Source organism: Typopeltis vanoorti, chromosome 20 (genome assembly GCF_054136105.1).
Source record: "Typopeltis vanoorti isolate ZY-2024b chromosome 20, IOZ_Tvanoo_1.0, whole genome shotgun sequence".
Classification (NCBI taxonomy): Eukaryota; Metazoa; Arthropoda; class Arachnida; order Uropygi; family Thelyphonidae; genus Typopeltis; species Typopeltis vanoorti.
In genome coordinates this window covers 57,201,119-57,224,192 of record NC_143568.1, presented here as the reverse complement: position 1 = coordinate 57,224,192, position 23,074 = coordinate 57,201,119, and the positions used below count along the sequence as shown (strand labels likewise).

At 35.3% G+C, this 23,074-nt stretch overlaps 1 protein-coding gene across 2 annotated transcripts in view; it reads right to left on the bottom strand.

Moving 5' to 3' along the window:
- Positions 1-23,074, bottom strand: part of LOC150095459 (CCR4-NOT transcription complex subunit 2-like) — a 71,287-nt gene that overhangs the window by 37,052 nt on the left and 11,161 nt on the right. The window contains exon 2 of one of the 2 annotated variants that reach the window (XM_090410095.1): positions 620-717. The exons of the other annotated variant lie outside the window; for it this stretch is intronic. Coding sequence (XP_090266221.1) covers positions 620-717 — 98 coding nt within the window. The remainder of the gene's footprint in view (positions 1-619; positions 718-23,074) is intronic. 2 annotated transcript variants of the gene reach the window in all.

The window sequence follows — 23,074 nt, the reverse complement described above, 5'->3', positions numbered from 1 at the left end:
AATTTCATTTTTTCCTGAAAAACTTTAGTTTCCAAAAATTGCCGCACATATCTCGTACTGCGATTTTTAAAACTTTAATTTTTTTGGAAAAAAGTGCAAGTTATATTCGAGTAAATATGGTATATACCTATATTAAATAACAGCTTGTATTATAACATATAAATTGGAGTAATTGTTACACTAATGCATTGTAGTTATTTCAACACTTGAATTTAATCTTGGTGTCAATCAGTGAGAATTTTCTGTGTTTAAGATCATGTTCATTTTCGGAAAGAAGACAAATATTTTATATTAAGTAAAGCATTCTATACCTAAGAATTTGCAAAATAATCAACAATATGGACATTATGCTCAGAAAAAATGAATGTTTACAAAAATATAAACAAAAATTATATCAACTTAAAAAAATATATAGAGGAATGGTTGTAAGGACTGGCTCATGAAATTAATTACATGCATTCTTATCCATACTGCTAAAAAAAGAAAAAAATTCTTGTTATAGAATAATATTTCATACTCCTTAATAATGAACAAAAATTATAAGCATTACTTAAAAATCTATAACAGTTCTAATTTAGGGAATTTTAAAAGAAACAAAAAGCTTAAAATGAGTGCCTACACAGTATTGGAAAGACCTTTGATGAAGTGTGGGACCCTCATGAGCAATAGATGATTGGTACAGATTGAACAAATTCAAAGAATGGCTGCTAGATTTATCTGTAATAATTTTCAACATTAATTAGTAAGTTAGATATGAAAAAATACATATTGACAGACAGGAATATAGACAGACAAATATACACACACACACACACACACACAGCTCCTGATGCATTTTCTGCAATACATCCATATGTATATTAGAAATACAGTAACCTTGTGATATAACATGCACAGATATGAGTGTTACTACCACTAGATAGAGCATTACCAAAATAGAATAATACATGTAAAAGCAGTTAGAGCAGATGGTGATGGATGCTGTTTATAAGCTCCACTCAAAAATGAAATTTCAATGGCATATTAGATGCCATAACAAAAATGTATTTTATCATAGCTTCTGGTTAAAATATATGCACAATGTACATGGCTGCATAAATACATAATATCTCTATTATGAATCTGATACAAATGATTACCTGTCCCATTCTGACATCAGGATATTGCAGATGAGGTATCTGAACCACATACCTTAGGAAATATCAAAAATATACATTATTTTTCAGCAATCTTTATTGTTAGCAGTAGTAGCAGACCTCCACAGAGTCAGTGACTCATCATGAGAGGTCCAACACACACAGCTCATCATACCATTACTTGAATGCATTCACTGTCTCCACACTCACCATACTTCCAGGCAATACATTCGAACCACTCGCAACTCACCATGCTAAAAACCTATTCCTCACTTACTCATACCCTCCTCATACAGCTTCCAAGGATGGCTTCTTGTTCTTCCCCTCTCCACCTATTCTATGAAAAATCTGATCAATATTAATCCGACAATAACTCCCTTACCAACTTATATCTCGATTGTGTCCCCCCAATCCTAACTACTAGACTCTAGTATGTGAAGGTATGCTACACATTCCAGAGACCAGAAACTACCTTAGTCAATCGTCTCTGAACTTGTTCCAACATCTCTTCATTCTTTTGAAAACCTGGTGGCAAAATTTGTGTACAGTAATTCATATGCAGTTTTTGCATCATTCCCATAATGCACTGTGCTGTCCTCACAATTTTAGCAAACAAAAATTGTAAGGAAATTTCAGGTCCTTATCCACCAACACCTCAGATCCCTCATCTCCTCCAAGATATTCTCAACAATCCTATACTTTGCATCTCTGTGCTTTCCAAATTTAAAACTTACGCTTTGCTATGTTGAATTGTAATCCCATTCAGAAAGTCTATTCAAATCCCCTTGCAAGGCTATAATTTGTAAGCCCTGCAAGGCAAATAACTATATATCACCATATCACTGTATGTTCTCAATATCATTTACATACAAATTAAACAATGATGAACCCAAAACAGATCCCTGGGGAACACCACTGGTGACCTTCCTCCTGTAGGATATCACTCCTCCATACAGAACTTGCTGATACCTATCAGACAGCTAATCTCCAATTTAATGCACTACATATACTATCCAACCCCCATCTGTTCCAGTTTAATTACTAGCTTGTCATGTGGCAATCTATAAAAGGCTTTAGCAAAATCTAAATATGCCACCATGTATACTACTTCCCCTTTACCCATTGCACCTATCACCTTATGGTAAGTAGACTGCTAAAATATCACCCTCCTTTAGTAAATTCATCTGTCCATCAAAGAGAATGTTGTTGTCATCAACCCAGTTCTAAATCCTTGTCCTCATTAGTTTCTCCAACACCTTTACTACAATTCCAAACAGATTGGTATGTAATTCAAAGCAACAGTCTTATCACCCCCTTTACGAAGCAGAACAATTTTGCCCTTTTTCCACTCCTTTGGAACTTGAGCAATTCTAACACCCAAGAGGTAAGCTAAAGCTGTTGTTAACTCCCTGGAACATTTCCTCAAGACATGCAGTGATATACCATCAAGTCCTAGAGCTTTATTGACGTCAAGTTTACTAATTCCTCATATACCTCCTGCTCACTCACCACCAGTGGCTCCTTCTTCATACCCACTGCTCTCAAGTTCTGCATGATGTTACTTTAATGAGAATGACACATCTTTAGAGACTGCTCATTCAACATCTCTACTTTATCCTCCTCAGTAGTTATCAATTTTTCCATTCTCTCTAATCAGAATCATCTTTCCATAATCATTCTATTTTCTACTACCACATATCAAAACAAGTTCATTAAGATTTCTTTTGACCTCATTTAGCTGCTGTCATATTGCACTTTTGTCACCCTTACCATGCAAGTTACCTCTCTTGCTTGTCCTTTGTACTCCTGATGCAACCCACTTTCACCACCACTGATCTTATGCTACCTCCATAATGCCTTCTTCCAAATTGCATGTTTCACCTCTTCGTTGATCCATTTCACACCTACCTTATTCAACCTATTGACTTCTGGAATGCATTTAGACATTGCTTATGCCAGACAGTTACTGAAGATCCCAAGCAGCACTGATCTCCTTTCCTTCCAATTCTTCATTCTATGATATAGCTGGAATGAGAAGCCCAGAAGAGCTTCTAATAATCACCAGCCTTATAGTTCTATGTGTATCCCTTTCTCACAGAAGTCCTCATATGACTGGTCACCACCCAAGTAATCACCTCACGGTCACACTCACCGAAAAAGGGAGAGGCTCAATACTTCATTTACAATAACAGCCTCTCATAAGATAATCAAATCCAAGACACTTAATCGGCATGTACCCTCTGATATGTATACTGCTTAAGATAGTTGTCCCTCAAAAGAACAAGAAATTCTTTCTCTTTGCTCCTGGATGCTGTCTCTTCATTCTAGTAGATATTACATAATCAAAATCACCCATAATGATCACCCTTTTCTTAGTAGCTAGATTGATTTGCCTATACATTTCCTTCTCAATGCCCTCCACACTACCAGGTCTATAGCAACACCCAACTAAATACTTCATTCTGTTCACTTTCACCTCACACAATACTGCTTCAAAACCACTGTTACTGTTTGCTCCTTTCATCTCCATCTTACATGGAGATAACCCCTCTGCTATCAGCAACAACACTCCTCCTATCTTGCCTATCCTTAGGAAAAACATCATATCCATTCATCCATCTACTCCTGTCAGAATGTCTCACTTATTCCCACAATTTCAGGGTTAATATACTCTATTAATGCAATTTCACTTCCTTTATTTCAAATACTTCTGGCATTTGTAAACATACATACATACGAGCTTATTTCTGGTTCTATATCAAGCCTTCAGCATGTTTGCTTCCCCCACATTCTGTGTTATACAAACATACCTCCTGTTTCTCTGCTTGTGTTCCTTCTTTTCACTCATGCCACACAACTCTGCATTCACAAACTCTCCTACTCTACTTATCTGCTGTTCCACCTCACCTCTTGCATCCTCAGATCTCCCATTCAACTTCAGTCACCTCTCTCTTGCAGTAACAATTTCTCTGGCTGACTCACACAAATCCATTCAAATGCAACCCACCTCTTTTATGCAGCTCCATCTGTACCTCAAATTCATCCCACACATTCACAAAATGAATTACTTTCTCTTCACACATCTCAGTTATCATCCCATTCATAATCCTCACCATATCATCTCATCACACATGGGCAACATACTGACCACCTTTTCTATCACACTTATCTTTTACTCTCCTCAGCAACCTCATGATACCCATCCTTATAATTTATATTTATACTTATATATATTTATATACACTTATATTTTTCTAAATCATTTCCACCACCAGATGTTGGTGCATTATAAATATAAAACCAACTTTTTAATATGTTATCCACAAAAAAACTGTTACAACATGATTTAATTTTCTGTAAACAGATAGTGATAATTTCATCTGCAATTCAAAATCATGCATTTGGCTGGTCCAGGAATGGTCAACCTTTTTTTTTTTTCTCTCTCTCTGATATACCCATAAATCCAGTGATTTACTAGATATGTGTTTATTATTCCATTGTCCCTTTTAATATACTGATTAAATCAGGGATTTTCAGATTACTTTAACATCAAACTTCTTTGGCAAGTAGGCTGAATGCCAACTGCATTAGAAACCAGTATGCAGTTGTCAATTTGTAAAACTAAGTAACAATTAAATTAATGAATTAGGATAAGCCGATCTTGATTACATCAGCAGAAGAGCACATAAAATGTAATAATTAGTCCTCAATCACCGGCCTTTACAACACAAATTTGAAGACTTCAGTGGTTTAAACACTTGCAAACCACTGGGGGAGTGGGGAAGAGAAGTTTCATTCACAACCAATAAATAAATGCCATTTGAAGATAGAAAGAATTCAACCAGCAAACTGATGGAAGTACTAAAAATTGCAGTGTAAGTTGCATGATTTAGTGTCATCATGTTTTATCCATTCAAGTCAAGGATTAAACACTGGAACATCAATTTTGCTAACAGAAGAGAAAATTATGTCGATGAAATGGATGTATATAATGGTAATTCTACACATCACAGATTGTTTCAGCCTATAGCATATTAGCCATACAGGTAGAGCAAGGGATGAGGGGAGAAAACATCAGAACTGAATACCTGCAGATTAGACTCTAGGAAATACATTGTTTAGTGTATTCCTTCTATAACTGTTCAAAGAGGGGAAACTCTTAGAAAGGGATGACCAATGATCAATTTAATCATTCTCATTTATACTAAGTCAGGGGTCTACAACCTTTCAGACAGTGCGGACCGGAGTAAAAATTTCAATAAAGCCCGAGAGCCACTAAGCTATACAGCGGTATTTAGAATTGTAAGATGCTTTCCAGATTCACAAGGAACACTGTGCATTTGATACTTTACATAAAATCCTATAAAAATAAACAAACTCAGCTTTAAGAGCATAAGTAGGAATCGGATTGATTGTATTTACTTATGAATATAAGTAAATTATCTTGAAAAAAAGATAATTTAAAGAAGAAAACATTAATTTTTTACAATGTCAATGGGCAACTTGGCAATATTTTTCCTTGACCAGCTTGTCGATGTTGGCACCAATGTTAAGTCACTATGCGCAAGTATTCTCGAGATGTTGGTCTGTAATCCGAGTTCTTGTCTTGGACTTCACATGCTTCATTCTGGAGAAGAAGGGCTCACGTATGTGCTTCCTAGCAAAACGCACATCTTCAAAGCATGCCAGCGAAGATTGCGTCCTCAGAAATGTAGTCTTTGTAAAACGTAAGCAAGGGCACACTGAATAATGTTTCTCTCAAAAAAGAGTTGTTTTGGAGTTCAAGCAGCTTTATTTGTATTGAGCCTGACATTTCGGCAGCAATGACACTGAATGGCATTGACATTAAATCTAAAGAACACTGTTGGTTACGAAAATCACTAAATCTCTCTTCAAATTCACTTCGCAACATGGCTAATTTTGTAGCGTATTTATCAAGAGACGAACAGTTGGACTCAGCGAGAAGCTGAAAACGAGTTAAGTCTTTTTTTGCAAGATGTGCCTCCCAAGGTTTGAGCTTGGCCACAAAAGCTTTGATGTGATCAAACAGAGTGTGTGCACCAGTTGATCTTTGTATTGTAGCAGCGTATTTAGGTCATTCATATGCAGCGAGATGTCGGTCACAAAGGCAATGTCTGTCATCCACTTCGGATCGATAAATTCCCCTTGGTTTGCATGCAGGGGTGCACAGGCACAGGGTGCAATTTGTGCGATGCACACAGGCACCAAAGATTTCAGGCAAGGAGGAAATACATAAAAAAATATTATTCATTAATTATACCTAAATAAATTACATTTTTGTTTGAATTTTAATTATATTTTATAGATTTGTCTTAAACAAATTATTTATAATCACTTATTTGTTATTATCAAAATTTAATAAATAAAAGAATATATTTCGTATTTCATTTTTACTCACTGATATACGTTTTTATAAAGTGATTTTTTTATGTATTTCCTCCTTGTGTGCAACTAAAATCCGGCACCTGTGTGGAACTAAAGTTTTGCACACAGGTGCCGGATACACTACTGGCGTGCTACTGTTTGCATGAACTGCTGTATTTCACTCCTTAAGTCAAAGACTCTTTTAAGAACCTTCCCTCTGCTCAACTAACGCACATCATTATAATAAACCACATCACCGTGATCTGCTTTGCACTCTTGGGTCAAAAACTCTAGGAGTTGACGATGATTCAATCCTCTTGCCTTAATAATGTTGGCAACAGCCACAATAACTTTCATGGCATTCTCAAATCCAATAGTTTGAGCACGAATTCTCCAGGTGGATTAAACAGTGGTAATGGACGAAATCTTTTCCTTCTAGTTCTGGTTCTTTCCATATCAGCAAAACAAACCCTTCGTTCTTTCCACCATAGCAGGGGCACCATCAGTTACCACACCCTTGAGATTGGTTAAGCTGAGGTCGAAACACTGGAGTGTTTTCTTGGCATCTTCAAGAATATCAGTGCCTTTCATAGGTAATGGCGCTAGCAGTTCTTCTGTCACAATGAATTGTTGATCAATTTCACGGACAAAGATAGCCAGTTGTGCTGTATCCTTCACATCTGTGTTCTCGTCTAAAGCAAGTGAAAATGATGTAAATTCGGACAACCGTGTTTTTCAAGTTCCTTCAATGTCATTGGCAAGATCTTCAACGTCATGCTACAGTTATCTCAGACAAACTTGGGTTTTTTTTTAAAACACTTCCTTATTATTTGGGCACAGAATACCCCCAGCAGCGATGAGACACTCTGTCACAAACTCGGCATCCAAGAAGGCTTTTGATTTTTTAGCAATTTTTTCAGCTATTACATAACTTAATTTTGATGCAAGCATCACTCTCTTCCCTCTGCCTTTTAAAACGTACCCTGCTGGCATTTTCAATCAATTTGGAGACGGTTCGCTTTGTCCACATGAAGGTGATCGAAACTGGATGCATGCTTTGTCTCATAGTGTCATTTTATATTGTATTCTTTTGATACTGACTCATGACAAATTAAATACACTGGCTTATTGTCGATCGGCACAAAAAAGTACAAACTGGTCCACTTTACATTAAAAACCCAACAAGAATCACTTGACCTACATTTTTTACTCGTAGACGCCATAGTGATGGAAGGTGAACCCAAAAAATGATCCAAAATGGCTGTACAACTGTTATTATCCACTGAATATGTCTCATACTAATGAAAAATGTCTAAATATAAAACCACAATAAGCTAAGGCTGACAAGACGAACCTGCGTGCGCTTATACACGCATATCACACTGTTCACGAGTGACTGACTGTGGATGAGATCCTCCTGTATTTATATGAAAATAATGAAGTATCGAGAACCTTTGAGATGTATCTGGAAGGTACTAGACAGCACACTCGAACGAACTACTACTTCAGCCGTCTAGCTGCGACATTAGTACTAGTACTTAAGTACAGCTTGGCGCTGATAGATGGCTGAAGAAGCATGTCTATTTAATATTTATTTTTATAGGATTTTATGTAAAGTATCAAATGCACAGTGTTTCTTGTGAATCTGGAAAGCATCTTACAATTCTAAATACCGCAGCATAACTTTGTGGCCTGCGGGCTTCATTGAAATTATTTTTTATTCAATCGCGTTTTAATGTTAAGTAGTTATTTTTTCAAAATGGCTGGCGGGTAGGGATCCTATTTTTTGAAAACAAAAAACCGGGACACAATAAATTTTGTAGAATTAAGGGTTAAGAGAAATAAATTTTATTTGTTAACATTATGTATTTTAAAATAAAAAAATTAAATATTTATTTGAATTTGGTTTATTAATGTAGATAACATAAATGTTTATACATACATCAAATAAATAGAATTCTAATAAAAACACTTAAACACAAATGACAATACTTAGACACGTAACACTTAAATCAAACATTAATAAGTATATGAAATATAAAGGCATAGAATAAAGATATAAAATGTTAATATGTGAATAAAGGGGAAGTACAATATAAATATACAATAAAATATAAACAACACGAGCCTTATGCGTATTGTGTAGATGCATAATATCTAAAATTATATTGAAAAATAAATTAATTTAATTAAATTTAAAAATTAAAAAAATAAAACAAATTTATAATTAATTTTTAATATATATCTCCTCTCTTCCTTATTCTGGCTCTTCTTGTACATTGCAGCTGGTCGTTGCCTGTCCCATTTTACTGCTACTTGCAGAATCATTATTATATTTGGTTGAAGAATGGATTTTGTGCAAGAGTTGTCGATTCTTAGATACTATATCGAAAAACTCTGAACATGACATGTTTCTGTAATGGGTTTTAACAAGCATGAGAGATTTAACTGCGTCCAGTTGCAAGCGATTCCTTCCATTTGTTCCATAAAGAATTCATCAATAAAAAAATTTGTTTCAAACAAAACTTTATAATTGAAGCTACTTCACAAGTAATTTGTTCCTTTTTAAAATGACCAAAGATTTCTTTCAACCTATCCTCAAGTTTACAACTGGTATTATTCCATTCATTAATTTTATACTCAGTTGCATACATTTTAACATGGCTGTACTCATAAAATAAGTTCTCTTCATTTAAGCTGAAATTTGGTAAGATGGTCTTAATTTCTTTGACACATTCCATTAAATTTTCCCAAGATACAGGTGTGTTCAAGCAAGCCCATTCCATTTTAGAAATTACACTAAACTGATTTTGAGTCCATTCTTGAATATATTGAATTGCAGTGAAGTAGAAATTGGAGATGTTGTCTCTAAATGATGATTCAGTCATTAAACCTTCTTCACAAAGATTTTTCATTTCAATTTTCACTTCATTGGGTAAATACTTCTCATTTTCATGCAATAAAATTTTTGTAATAAGAATGCCTCTCTCTTTTTTTACCTCACAACTCGTAGCATATTCTCTTTCGATTCACTGGATTGTCTCAGAAAACATTTTCATCTGATTTTTTAAAAATAGAAGATAAATGAAATACTTCTTATCACTGAAAAACGTATTCAAAATAGTTGGACATTTATCTTGAGACAAGAAATAGGATTTAAGCCCATCGTACATTTCAATAAAATGAATTAAACATGGCTGCAGTGAAAGCCATCGTGTTTTGCTATGACCTAAAATAGTCTTGTATTCAGTTTCGACAAAATCACAAAAAAGATTTCAGACTTTCGACTTTGACAGTGAATTGGTGAAAATGCTGGAAAACTTTACCCAAAATTGATTGAATATCTATTGGTAAGATATCAGCAGCAGTTTGTACAGCATTATGTATAATGCGAGCTGCACAACCTACAGCTATTAATTTTCTGTTTAATTTGTTTTGTAATTTAATAAAAAATTAATTTTACCTTTCCTTTTTAACCCACCAAAATTTGTGTTGGTATTATCTGCTGAAATGCCTATTATTTTATCAGTAATGGGCAGCATTTAAAATGTGATCACAAATTAGATCAGAAGTTTCTCCAGGAAGACTAGAAAAGTCTAACATTTCTGTTGAAATCCCTTTATCAACAGTGAAATACTTCACATGGATAGGTACAATCTTAAATCAATATTATGATTAGATGCATCTATGGATATGCAACAATATTTTACATTGCTCAGATCTTCCAATATTTCACTTTTTACATGTATTGATAAGACATTGGTAATAATAGGCTTGCACTTCGTTTGTGCACATGAAAATTTCTTATTCAAGAATTTTTTTAAAATAGAGGACGTACAATCCATAGATTGGAAATTGTGATTGTGTTTAACTGCATGAAAAACAAATGTAGCCTCTTGTGCAACCAACTCCATTTCTTGGCTACCTAACTTTTGATACCCAAAAAATGATGCCAATGATTGACAAACTTTTTGCAGACACAGCAGACTTGTGCTATTTTGTATTGACATGGTCAGTTATATCTACCTTACCTCCATGGCCAATGTTAAATTCTGCATGGCACACGCTACATTTCACTCTTGAGCTATCATCACAATCACTTTTTGTTATGAAAATGAAAGGAAAAAGATCCTTCAATTTTTCATTGCAATTACACTTTCTTTTGGGCATTTTGTAACAAATGGTATAACTTTATTAATTAAAAAAATACAATATTCACAATTAATACGACAATGCAAGAATACGAAATGAACAGTTCAAAACTAGGTTATATCACATACCCTGTAGCGATATAAAAACAATTTAGCGTCTGAAGCGTGAAGCTTAGTTCGCATAGTATATGATACCCAATGATCCAAAATGTTTCTCATTGGTTGAAATCAAATGGAGAAAGTTAATGATGTACATAAGAGAGCAGGGAAAAGAATGGAGCAATGTAGTATCACAACATGAAATGCAAAACTTGAGGATAAACATTTATCTACCATCACCCAAAATGTGTGCAAGGTGGCACTTTCATAGGAGAGAGTTCTTATGAAATAAGAGCAATATAAAAAGGGGAGGAGGAAGGGGTGGAAGGTAAAAATCATTATTGATAATTTCATCTGCAGTAAATATGAGGGTGGTCTGAAAAGTTCTCGGCCTAACAATGATAAAACAAATTTATAATTTCAAAATTATTTTTATTTTTCAACATAATCTCCCTTAAGACTAATATATTTATTCCAGAGATGCTCCACTGCCATTATCCTGTCCCTGTAGTGGTTCTCAATAAGATCTGCAAAATACCCCTCTACAACTGCAGTCACCTCTTGATTCGAAGAAAAACAATCAGCGAGGAAGAGTTTTAATTATGGGAAGAGATAGAAGTCAGAGGGAGTCAAATCTGGGGAATAGGGTGGATGTTCCAACAATTCATAGTGCAGATCTCTTAATTTTCCCATTGCCAAACCACCTTTGTGGGTAGGTGCGTTGCCCTGATGAAAGATGATTTTTTTCTTCTACAAACCGAGTCTTTTTTCACAAATTTTTTCTGGTCTGGTTAAAATCTAGTCTGCTTAAAAGATCGGAATAATATTCCCCGGTTATTGTTTTACCCTTTTCAAGATAATTAATAAACAAAATGCATTTAGCATCCCAAAACACTGATGTCATGACCTTTCCTGCTGATGGAACAGACTTTATCTTCTTTGGCACTGAACAACCGGCTTCTGTCCACTGTTTTGACTGCTGTTTGGATTCTAGTGTATAATGGTGAATCCAAGTCTCATCCATAGTAATAAATCAACGCACAAAATCAGTTTTATTCTTGTTAAAACGCTCCAAGCACTGTTCAGAGATTTTCATGCAAGTGCGTTTTTGATCTGCTGTGAGCAAGTGGGCACTTTGACTCACCGGTCATCCAATACCATATTGTGCACTTGATCAATGATTTCTGGTGTTGTTTACACTTTTTGGACATCCTTCACGTTGATCAAAGGTTAGTCAATTGGTAGAGCCTCTGCTATTAATGGCTCAGCAAAAAGGCTAGTACGGCCATGTTTAAACTCGGCAACCCATTTCTTAATTGTCGAAAATGAAGGAGAAGAGTGCCCAGAAACTTTTTATGAACTTCAAATGAGTTTCTTTCGACATTAAACCTTCTTATACAAAGAATTTTATAACCGCACAATATTCAATTTTATCTATTTCAAGGGATACAGACAACAACACTTTTGCTTCAGACAGCTGTATAAAACAAACTACTACAAACAAGCAAACAAACAAAAAAACTACAAAGGCAATCAGGATGCATATCCTTCTATGGTAGGTTGCCAACTGATGGACTATAGGATTCAACAGAAAATAAAACTGTACTAGTACTAATAATAACTGAATCAACTTTTTTTCCCCTTATGCAATAACTAAGTTTCTTGTAACAAGATATTGCAAATATATTCACATTAAAAAAAAATTGCTATGCAACAATATGTGCAGATCACTTCACAGGTGCTGAGGGAAATGTCAATAGCCTGCATTTGTAGGAAACTGTTGCAATTTGCCCTGCTCTTTATTTATTATCAGTTTAATTTAAAACCCTTGCATAAAACAGTGCATATCTGTGCACTAATAAACATCATAAAGGAAACAAAATTTATGTTTTTTTTTTATCCCTTTCCACATAAAGAAGTCACAAAACTTATAACAGGCAAGTCCTTAAGGGAGGGAGGAAGATGGATGGAATGTAGGAAGATGATTAAAGGGTGTTTCAATATGTACAGAGATGAAACTGTGTATACATGTGAATATTGACTAGTTGTTGCTTCATTGTTGTTTTGGATTTATGGCCAAAGCAAAAAAATCCCCCAGCCACCTCCATTACGAGACCAGGTAACTGACCTTCAATTGAAAAGCCTGATAAAAGGTTCTTCATGTTCTATGCAGGATTCGAACCCAGATCTTTCCAACGGAATGGCTTCATTGCAGGATCATTTAGTCTAGTGGTTACTCATATTCTTACATGATTAGAGGAAAGCAGAGGAATAGTAGGAATCACTTTGGTGAAGCATTGCCCATGAAAGTACCTATTTAGAGATACTTTCATGATATAATGCAGAAAGAGAAAGTCTATGAGAAAATAACTGGATTCATTTCTATGAAAAAGGGCTCGTCTATTAGGCAGACTGCCATCTTCTGAATACAATCAAGAATTCCTAACCCTGGCGTTAGTAAGGTGGGGTGTCACAGATCCCAAAGTTTTAAATTGACTATAGCTTTTTAACAACGTGTGGCAGTGAGTCATACCTCAGTATAGCTTCCCTTTCCATAACCCGCTACTCGACACCATAAACAGGCTGTTGCGTGAAAAGCAAATTTAGTGTGCCAAGGCGTAACGTGTGCTGTTACACCTCTGCACACTAAACTTGTGACTTATCAAAAGTGTGCCTATATTTATTTCCGAAATGCAAGTTGTTTTCATGTATATTCTACTAAAATATTATTGTTACCGCTGTGTCTTCTATATTTTTACATACCAACTATAAGAAAATACGTTTTCGTAAATATTTAGAGGGTATTTTGAGAATAATATATATATATATATATATACATACATACAATCATACCCAGACTTCTGTAAATCTGGAGTTACGCAGTTTCTTATATGTAGGTATTCCTATCCCACTTCATGCCTCACCACTAGGCATATCTTTCTGGCGCCAGCTGCATTCGCCAGTGTCGCACATGCTGTGAACAAGCAGTGATGTGTTTCGCATGGTCTCCATTCATACACGATTTTTATAGTCTAACAAACCTTGTGATTGTTTAATGTTATGTTCTTGATAAAAATTTTATCACATAAAAAATAATAAAGTCGTCCAAAAGAAGCAAGTCCGATTCTTCTACAGCTAGCAAGAAAAGGAAAACATTGACTTTGGAAGCAAAACTCAACATCATTAAGGATTTTGAAGGCGGAATGAAAATTTGTGAGCCAGCAAAGAAGTTCTATCTATAGGAATCCACAGTAAGAACAATCATAAAAGAAAGGTTTACAGATTTGGAGGACATATTCTAACAAGGAATGAATTGTAGCCACAATTCATTCCTCATTAAAAAATCATTAGCTTGCTATGAAGAAATTTTGCGTGCCAAGAAAAAGACATTATGCCATCAGACGAATCTATTAGATTTTATGAAACCATCGACATCGAAATAACTTTCTTTTTTTTATGTACGAAAAACTACAATTATGATTATATTTCTTAAAAATTATAGGTGTTTTTGTAAACCTTTGGTCCCAATTGTATGTTTGTATATATAAATTACATGCAAAATTATACCCCAAGTTATGCGAATTCGGCTTACGCGCTTTTTGTTGGTCCCACCTACCGCGTAACTTCGGGGTATGACTGTATGTATGTGTGTGTGTATATATATATTTTTTTTTACCAGATGAGTTACGAGCAGGAAGAACAGAGGTTATGTCAACTTTTACATGACGCTTTGACAGACGAGGAGCCATTTAGTGGAGATTATGATAGTGAACAGTAACCATAAGTCTGATACAGAACAAGACTGTGAAGAAGAATCCACTAATATTGATTAAAAAGATATGGATTTCTATAATACACTACATTATTTGGGTGGGTCTGTGGGACCCCACCTTACCACTTTTGTTACATTTACCTACCTCACCAGTGTCGGGTTAAGGAGATATTAGGTGGGTACGCTATCCCAATGTGAGAACAATATTCTAAGATCAGTGCCATCTCTCCTACCTCCCTCAAAAATTTTCCCATTAACTGTATAGTCTGAATCCTCATCCTTGCCCAAATTTCAAGATACTTTGCAGCATTAAGCTAACAGTTTCGCTCATTCACCCACTCACAGTCTATTGAGATCCATAAGGCCACAAATGCCCTATATTGTTAAATACAAATTAAACAATAAGGATTCCAAAACAGATCCCTGCAGCACTCTGTTAGTGACCTTCCTCTTTTGGGATCCCCTCACCTCCACCCCCTCAATCCACTGATAACCATCTGCCAGCCAATCATCGATTTAACTCATTAGTTACTCTTCCTCTTATCCCATGATTTGAATGCTACCTTCTCTGCATGTTCAATGTGTGTGTGTCATAGTGGACTGTTTCCACCATGACACACACACAAGAATCAGAATTTTTCATTAATGCCGAGCTTTCACTCGCACTCTTCCTCCTATGCATCAATTACCTTTTCTCAATAACCTCAAATGCTATTTATACTTTTACTGGTGGAAGTATGCTTCATTTCTCTTCTTCACTAAACCTTGTTGTGCTCATATAATCCATGCTTTAAGATATTCTACAACCAATGTTTTGAATAGTGATCTCACCATTCTCAAGTTGGGTGAAGATAATATAGTGAATTTCAATGCTATCAAAACATGTTCCAGTCTTCTTGGAAGAAAGATCCTGCTCCACTCTCTTTTGCTTTTAATAATATTCTAATTACCAACCAAGAACACTTTCCTCCTCTTGGGTTACCTCCCAAAAAAACTGAAAATGTTCTAAACTATACTTTTCTGCACAACTCCTAACATTTTGTAAATCCTCAATCCATTCAACCCCAGGAATATTGTTCTCATATTGGAAGTGGTGCACCCAAACCCTACCACAGCATGATTAATGAATGCATCAAGAAAAGGGGTTATCTGCTTAACAGACAATCATTCTCATAGTGATTCCCTCTAATCACTTTCTCACAGACATCCTCTTTTTATATAACATCTATTTTTATAAGTATTTTCATGGGTATTGTTCCACTTAAGTGGTCACTTTCACTCCTCTGCTTTCTTCTAATCATATATGAGCCAGGTCAGCCACATTCAACATCCATACACAATTTAGTTCCAGACTTAATGAACCAACTTCTCACCCTTTTCCTTCATATCATCTACTTCTGTTCTTTGGAAGAACTTTCCCAATGAATACAACCCCTATCTCTACAAGAAAAACATTAACACATTCCATCTTTCTCTCTGTTTGTCCACAACATACAATTGTCGTGCTATAGGTCTTGTGACCTTTACTGTGTGGGACTGATATAAAAAAAAAAAAAAAAAAAAATCAGGAATCAATATCAGGACAATATTGGCAGAAAAATTCAGCACATCTCTCAACATGATACTTGAAAAATACGTTAAAAATATGACATACCATATGCTCGAAAAGATTCATATCAATGCTACAACTCTGCATTTTCTACAAGTTATCCAAATAAGAGACAAATACATATACAACCAGTACACAATTAAAATAAAAGTATGAACCTTAAACATCTACCATTTCAGAACAAGTCTCTCTGAGATGTTGAGAAACTTCCACTCTCTACTAACTGCAAAAATATTATTAACTTTTTTTTTTTTAATCATGAGGAAACAGCCATGATTTCTTTATCCCTGCAAGGTGTGTAATGTGAATAATACAAAAATTATATATTAAGAGAATATGAATATAGAACCTTGTCTGGAAATAGTAAACATTACACAATATACTACCTATTAGTACTAAAAACTTAAAACACATACAAATATTTTAACAAAATTTTTGGTCTTGTCTCACAGCCATTTTCAAGGTAGCAGTATAACAAAAAAGTGGGGGAAATATGTTACAATGAAGAGATGTTAAAAGAACAAGGATAGCTTCATCTGTAATGTCATTAGTCCAAAGATAAAAAAAGAATTAATGTGTGTGTCTTTTTTTGTACTATGGATGGGTTAAGGATATTTCCCCACCTGTTTATTTTTTAAATCAATTTTATATATGTTTTGGTATTTTTATTTATTTTTTATATAGTTCAGAAACCCAGCTCTAGAGACCAAACATGGAACTTTTTCAAGCCACTTCAGGCCTCCAATAAGCAGGACAGTAGTTTCAAATCGGGCAATAAAATTCATTTCCCACCTAAAGACAGTCACATACATCCATGCCCATGGCAGAATTATGTCACATAATAATAATATGTGACATAATAACCTGCAGCGTATTGGTTGGAGAGCAGGTATGCTAACCACTCGGCCAATCAGGCCAAAACTGAGAGTATGAAGCAGCTACTTAAATTCAGATGACATATTTAGCTGAACTGGAGGGCTGAGCACAATTCGCAAGACCTGATTTTAAGACTCATAAAAACAAATGTAATCATGATGATCTAAGAATACCATAGCTGATATACCACTCTTCCTATAATATGAAAGGCAACAAAGTATGGAATCCAATATATTCTTGGATGGTACAAAGAAAACAGCTGAACTTTTGCAGACAGCAAAAACTTCAACTTGTAAACAGGAAGAAAAAAAAAACCTACAAGTTTACAATATACTAAAGGAAGTTCACCAATACAGAGGTTACCTGAGGTTCAAAGGCAGATAAGTGGGAGAAGAACTCAACATTGCCTTTTTAAAGAATGCAGAGAACTGAGTGGGGCTTCTGATGATGTACCCTGTTAGAAGTTACCTACTTGGATATTGAATAAAGAAGGGTTGGCTGGTTAAAATATGGGATTTAGATAATGAAACTTTATTCTTATAAGCTTAAATCAAAACAAAATGAAGGCTTAACATCATGGTATTTCATGCCAGCTGGAGCATTTTGTCCAGTTAAACAATTTCCCTATTGTTTTTGTCAGAGAATCAGGAGAAACAGTGAAAATTGAGCTACTGAAACAAACTCCAATCAACATCAGCAAGATTCAAGATTGGCATCATCAACACAACAAACATCAATGGAAAATGAAGTAGAACTAGAAGAAAAATTGGAGAAGTACCAGAATGACATAACAGTAATACCTGAAAGTTTCAGGTATTACTGAAATAAATAAGACAAAAACAGGTGAAATTCTTCTAAATAACAAACACAGGATTTATATTCTTGATCAACAATAATGATCAGAGAAAATAAGGAATAGCTATAGTAAGTATAAGGAAAATCTTAGAATGGTAGGCAATATCAAGTAGAGATATGAGCAAATATCAAAATAAGGAATGGGACAATGAGAGTTATTTATGCCTGGTACCATAGAACGTTCTATTAAAGAAGAATTGGAGGAATTTTTTGTGGCATTAAAGAACACATCTAACACCAGGAAAATCAAAAGTTGAAGATCAAATCAGTAGAGTAGGGAATGATTACTATATATATATAGAATTTTTTTGGGAAAATTTGGAAAAAAGAGGAAATCTAATAAGAATGGTAAGAACCTTCTGTTTAGGACATGGCTTAGTCCTAAATAAATAGTGACCACTTCTTCGTTAAAGTAAAATTAAAATTACCACCTAAATGGCTACAAATAACAAGAATAGAAAGAAATTTAAAACATTTGTTTATTATTATTATGGGGAAACTCCAAGGAGTCGATAGACTCATCGAAGGAGGCCCTAACATCATGTCAAGAATAACTATTCGACATTCACACAGTATCTATCATATCTCGCCTTGAACTCATTCACAGTCATGGCACCCACAACAGACTCTGGCAGCTTATTCCACTCATTTACCACTCTCCAAGTAAAATACCTAGCTCTAACACCCTTGCTAACCACACTCTTGCCCAGCTTCCATGTATGGCCCCTAGTCCTCCCACCACCAGTCCTATTCTCAAAAATATCTTCTGAATTAATCTTATAGAAACCCTTTGGTAATTTGAATGTCTCAATCATTTCACCCCTTTTCTGCCTAGCAACCAATTTCTGCAACCCACAAATCTTCAACCTGTTCTCATAAGGTTCATTCCATAGATCTGCTATCATCTTGGTCACTCGTCTCCGGATCCTCTCCACCTCCTCCCCAACTCAATTATATCACCACTACCTATCAACCAATTTCTGCAACCCACAAATCTTCACCCTGTTCTCATAAGGTTCATTCCATAGATCTGCTATCATCTTGGTAACTCGTCTCTGGATCCTCTCCACCTCCTCCCCATCAAGAAGAAACCCTGGTGCCCATATCTAGGCACAGTAGTCTAGTATCGAGTCTAGTCTAGTCCTCTGTATCGAGTCTTATCAAGGCTCGATACAGAGGAACAATAACCTGTTTGTCTCTACTTGTTAAAGTACTTTTCAGCAACCAAGTGATTTGATGAGCTGATTTAGCCACTTTTGCGATGTGTCCCATAAACTTCAACTCCCTATCCACCAAAACTCCCAAATCCCTGACCTCGTCAATCTCCTGGAGTATGGTTCCACCAATGTGATATACTGCTGCTAATCTTTTCACCCCAAAATGCATAACCTTACACTTTGCCACATTAAATTGACATCCATTCTCCTTAACGAGGTCCTCCAAACTATCCAAATCATCCTGCAAAATTTTGACATCCCGTGCACCCACTATTGCTCTACCCAACTTTGCATCATCAGCAAACAAATGAACACTTCCTCTCAGATTGTTTCCTATATCGTTAGTGAACAAATTGAACAGTAGTGGTCCAAGAACAGAACCCTGCAGTGCACCACTAGTCACAGGTCGTCTTTTGGACTCTACTCCTGAATAAACCACTCTCTGATATCTCTCCATCAACGACCCTCCTATCCATCTCACGAATCCTATATCCATCCCCATATGCTGCAGTTTACTGATTAGAATTCCATGTGGTATCCTGTCAAAGGCCTTAGTAAGGTCCAGTAGAATCACTGTAAATTACCCATTACCCTTATCCAGTTCAGCTGCCGTCACTGTGTTATAAAATGTGAGCAAGTTACTGAGGCATGATCTACCCTTCACAAAACCATGCTCCCCCCCCATACAGTATCCCATTTTCATCTATCCAATCCTGTATTTTCCTCTTGACTATTTTCTCCAAGACCTTGACAACGATTCCTGATATGCTGATCAGTCGGTAATTTACAACAGCAGTCTTGGAACCTCCTTTATGCAGTGGAACTATTTTCCTCTCTTTCCATCCCCTCGGGACTAACCCAGATCCGAGACTCAAATTAGACAAAATGGTCAAGGGCACTGACAATTCTTTAGCCACTTCATGTACAACTCGAGCTGGTATACAATCCAATCCCACAGATGTATTGACATTGAGGTTTTGTAATAGACTATTCACCTCCACTTCATTCACCACAATTCCAGTATAAGCTATTGGTTCATTCATTCCTGCAATGCCACCACCTGGATGATATACTCTTGCAAAGTGCTCGCTTAGTAATTCCACTATATCAACTGATTCAGTTACTTCCCTACCATCGGCATTCTTTAAAATCATTCTGCTATATACATTTTTTCTTTTATTTGCAACATATCAAAAAAACTGTTTGGGATTTTCTTTAGCCTGCATGGCTAATGTTCTTTCATAATCCGCTTTTCTTACCACACTCGTTACCCTTCTGGCCTGCGCTTTATACCGTTCATGTGCCTGCTGGTCACGTTTCTCCTTAAACTCCCTCCACAGTTGTTTCTTTTTTTTTTTTGCAGCTCAAGCTTAATGGTGTTATTCATCCATTTAATCCCTACTTGATTTATTATTCGGACTCTAGGTATACAGTCAGCCAATGCCTCCTGCAAACACTTCTTAACTGCCTCCCATGCACTATCAACATCCAGCACTTGCAGTTTTACATGCCATGGTACTGAACCAGTCAAACTCCTAAGCTTGTCATACTTACCAGCCCGATAATTCCACATGTACCCTGTCTTAATTGTAAATTCCTCCCAAGTCAAGACCCTATGATCACTCTCACCAATTGGTTATAACATGGTCATATTCGTTACAGCCAAATTCTCAGATGCAATTACTAGGTCAAGCACTCTCTGACCCCTAGTATTTTCCATTACATGCTGTCGCAGATAGTTATTCCTTAATTACCGCATAAAATCCAATTCCTTCCTCCCATGTGTCCTCTCCTCCTTCCAATCAATGTTACCATAGTTGAAATCTCCCATAATAATTACCCTCATTCCACTCATTTCTTCTATTTGCTTATGCATACTATCTCCACCATCTATTCCATCACCTGGTCTATAGCAGCACCCAATTGTATATTTTGTTCTGCTGGTCTCAATCTCACACCAAATAGCCTCAAACGTGCTGTTTTCTCTATCCTGCAATTCAACTTCTGTTCTCCTTGGCTGCAACTCATCAGCTATCATCAATAACACTCCTCCCCCCATTTTATTCTCCTTGTCACTCCTGAACACACCATACCCCTCACATTCAATCCCACTAGCTATATCATCTTCTGTCAGCCATGTTTCACCAATGCCGATAACCTGTGGCCTGAAAGTGCCAACCAAGGCCAAAAATTCTTCCTTCTTGTTCCTAATACTTCTGGCATTAGTATACATGAATTTCAGAAGTCCATTTGTCCCATCCCTATTTGGATGCCTTATACTAACTATCCCATTCTGATCAGTTGTCCTTCGTACTCGCTCGGGCATATTACACACATTCATACACTCTACTGTCTCCCTAAAGTCTGCATATCTACTCCCCCTTCTAGTAACTCTAGTTTCCCTGATTCTGCACATCCACTTCCATTCACTCAACAACACCTTTTCAAGTCTCCGTACACCAAATTATAAACAGTTAAGGTAAAAGATTAGAAGATGAAATAGAATATAAAAGAATAAGAAGCATAGCTAAAAGAGAATTCAGAAAAAGACAGACAATCATGGAACAAATTTGTTTCTAATTTAGAACATGACTTATATAAAAATAAGATTCAATAGATTCAATGTACATAAGATTTTGAAACATTTAAGTACAGATACTAAAGAAAACATAAAATTAAACACTGAATTGAAATTAGAATTTCTAAATATCTATACAGAATTGTGGACAGATATTATACGTCCACACTTCGTAGAGCTGAACTTGGCTTTATGCAAAGAAGAGTCAATTCATGCTGAAGGAGAGAAAGAAATAAAGGAAGCATGAATTGGCCACCGACACGTGAAGTCACTGGCTTTATAAATAAATTTTCCAACTGTTGTACAAGCAAAATAGTTACCACTTTAAGAACTAGAATTTTCATAAAAGAAAAGCTAATTTTCCAACTTACAATAATCCCATGAAACACATCGATTACCCTATTATCGGAATAGATTCTCCTTCTTTTGACATGCACATAAGTGTCAAAGGATCTCGCATCTGTGGGCGTACAGTAAATATTTTAAAAAAGATAACTGGCAAACATTAATGAAAATGAAAAGGAAATAACTAAAGAAGAATTAGAAATCAGCCTGAAAAAAACAAGAAATGGAAAATCATCCGGAGAAGATAGGTTGGGCTCAGAATCATATAAATATGCAGGAATAAGGTTCAAAGAAAGACTCCTATTATTTTTAAATAAAATCTATTCAACAAGTAATCCACCAATAGAATGGAAAAAAGCAATTGTGATCGCTATCTTTAAAAATGGCAGTAGAGATGATCCTAAAAATTATAGAGGTACAAGTATTCTAAATTCTTGTTACAAAATATATAGCAGAATTTTAAATAAATTAATAAAATATTCTGAAAACTTTATTTAAGAAGTACAGAACAGACTTAGAAAAGGACGTCATGTGACTCGGCCTTTTGCCTAAAATTAATAATAAAGAAAAGAAGAGAATAGAATTTAGAAACACACACATTACATTTATTGACTTGGAAAAAGCATTTTATTTGACATATTAAAAAAAAAACAAATAGCAAATAATATTCTAAAAGCTATCATAAATATATATGAAAATAATCAAATACAAATAAGATTAAATTATGAACTATCATGTACGAGAGAGATAAACCAAGGAGTCCGACAGGGATGTACTCTTTCAGCAACTCTTTTTAATATTTATCTAAATGAAATAATAATAAAATGGAATAAAAATTTTCATCAAGGGGTAATTAAACTTTCTCCTACTGTGAACTTAAAACACTCTCCTTTTTTGCTGATGATCAAATAATGATTACAAATTCTGAAGATAACTTATAGAAAGATATTTCAAATTTAAAAGAAACAGCCAAAGGTTATGGAATGATAACATAAAGAAAAATCAAAAACAGTGGTCTTTAAAGGACAACATCAAGTAAGAACTAAATTAG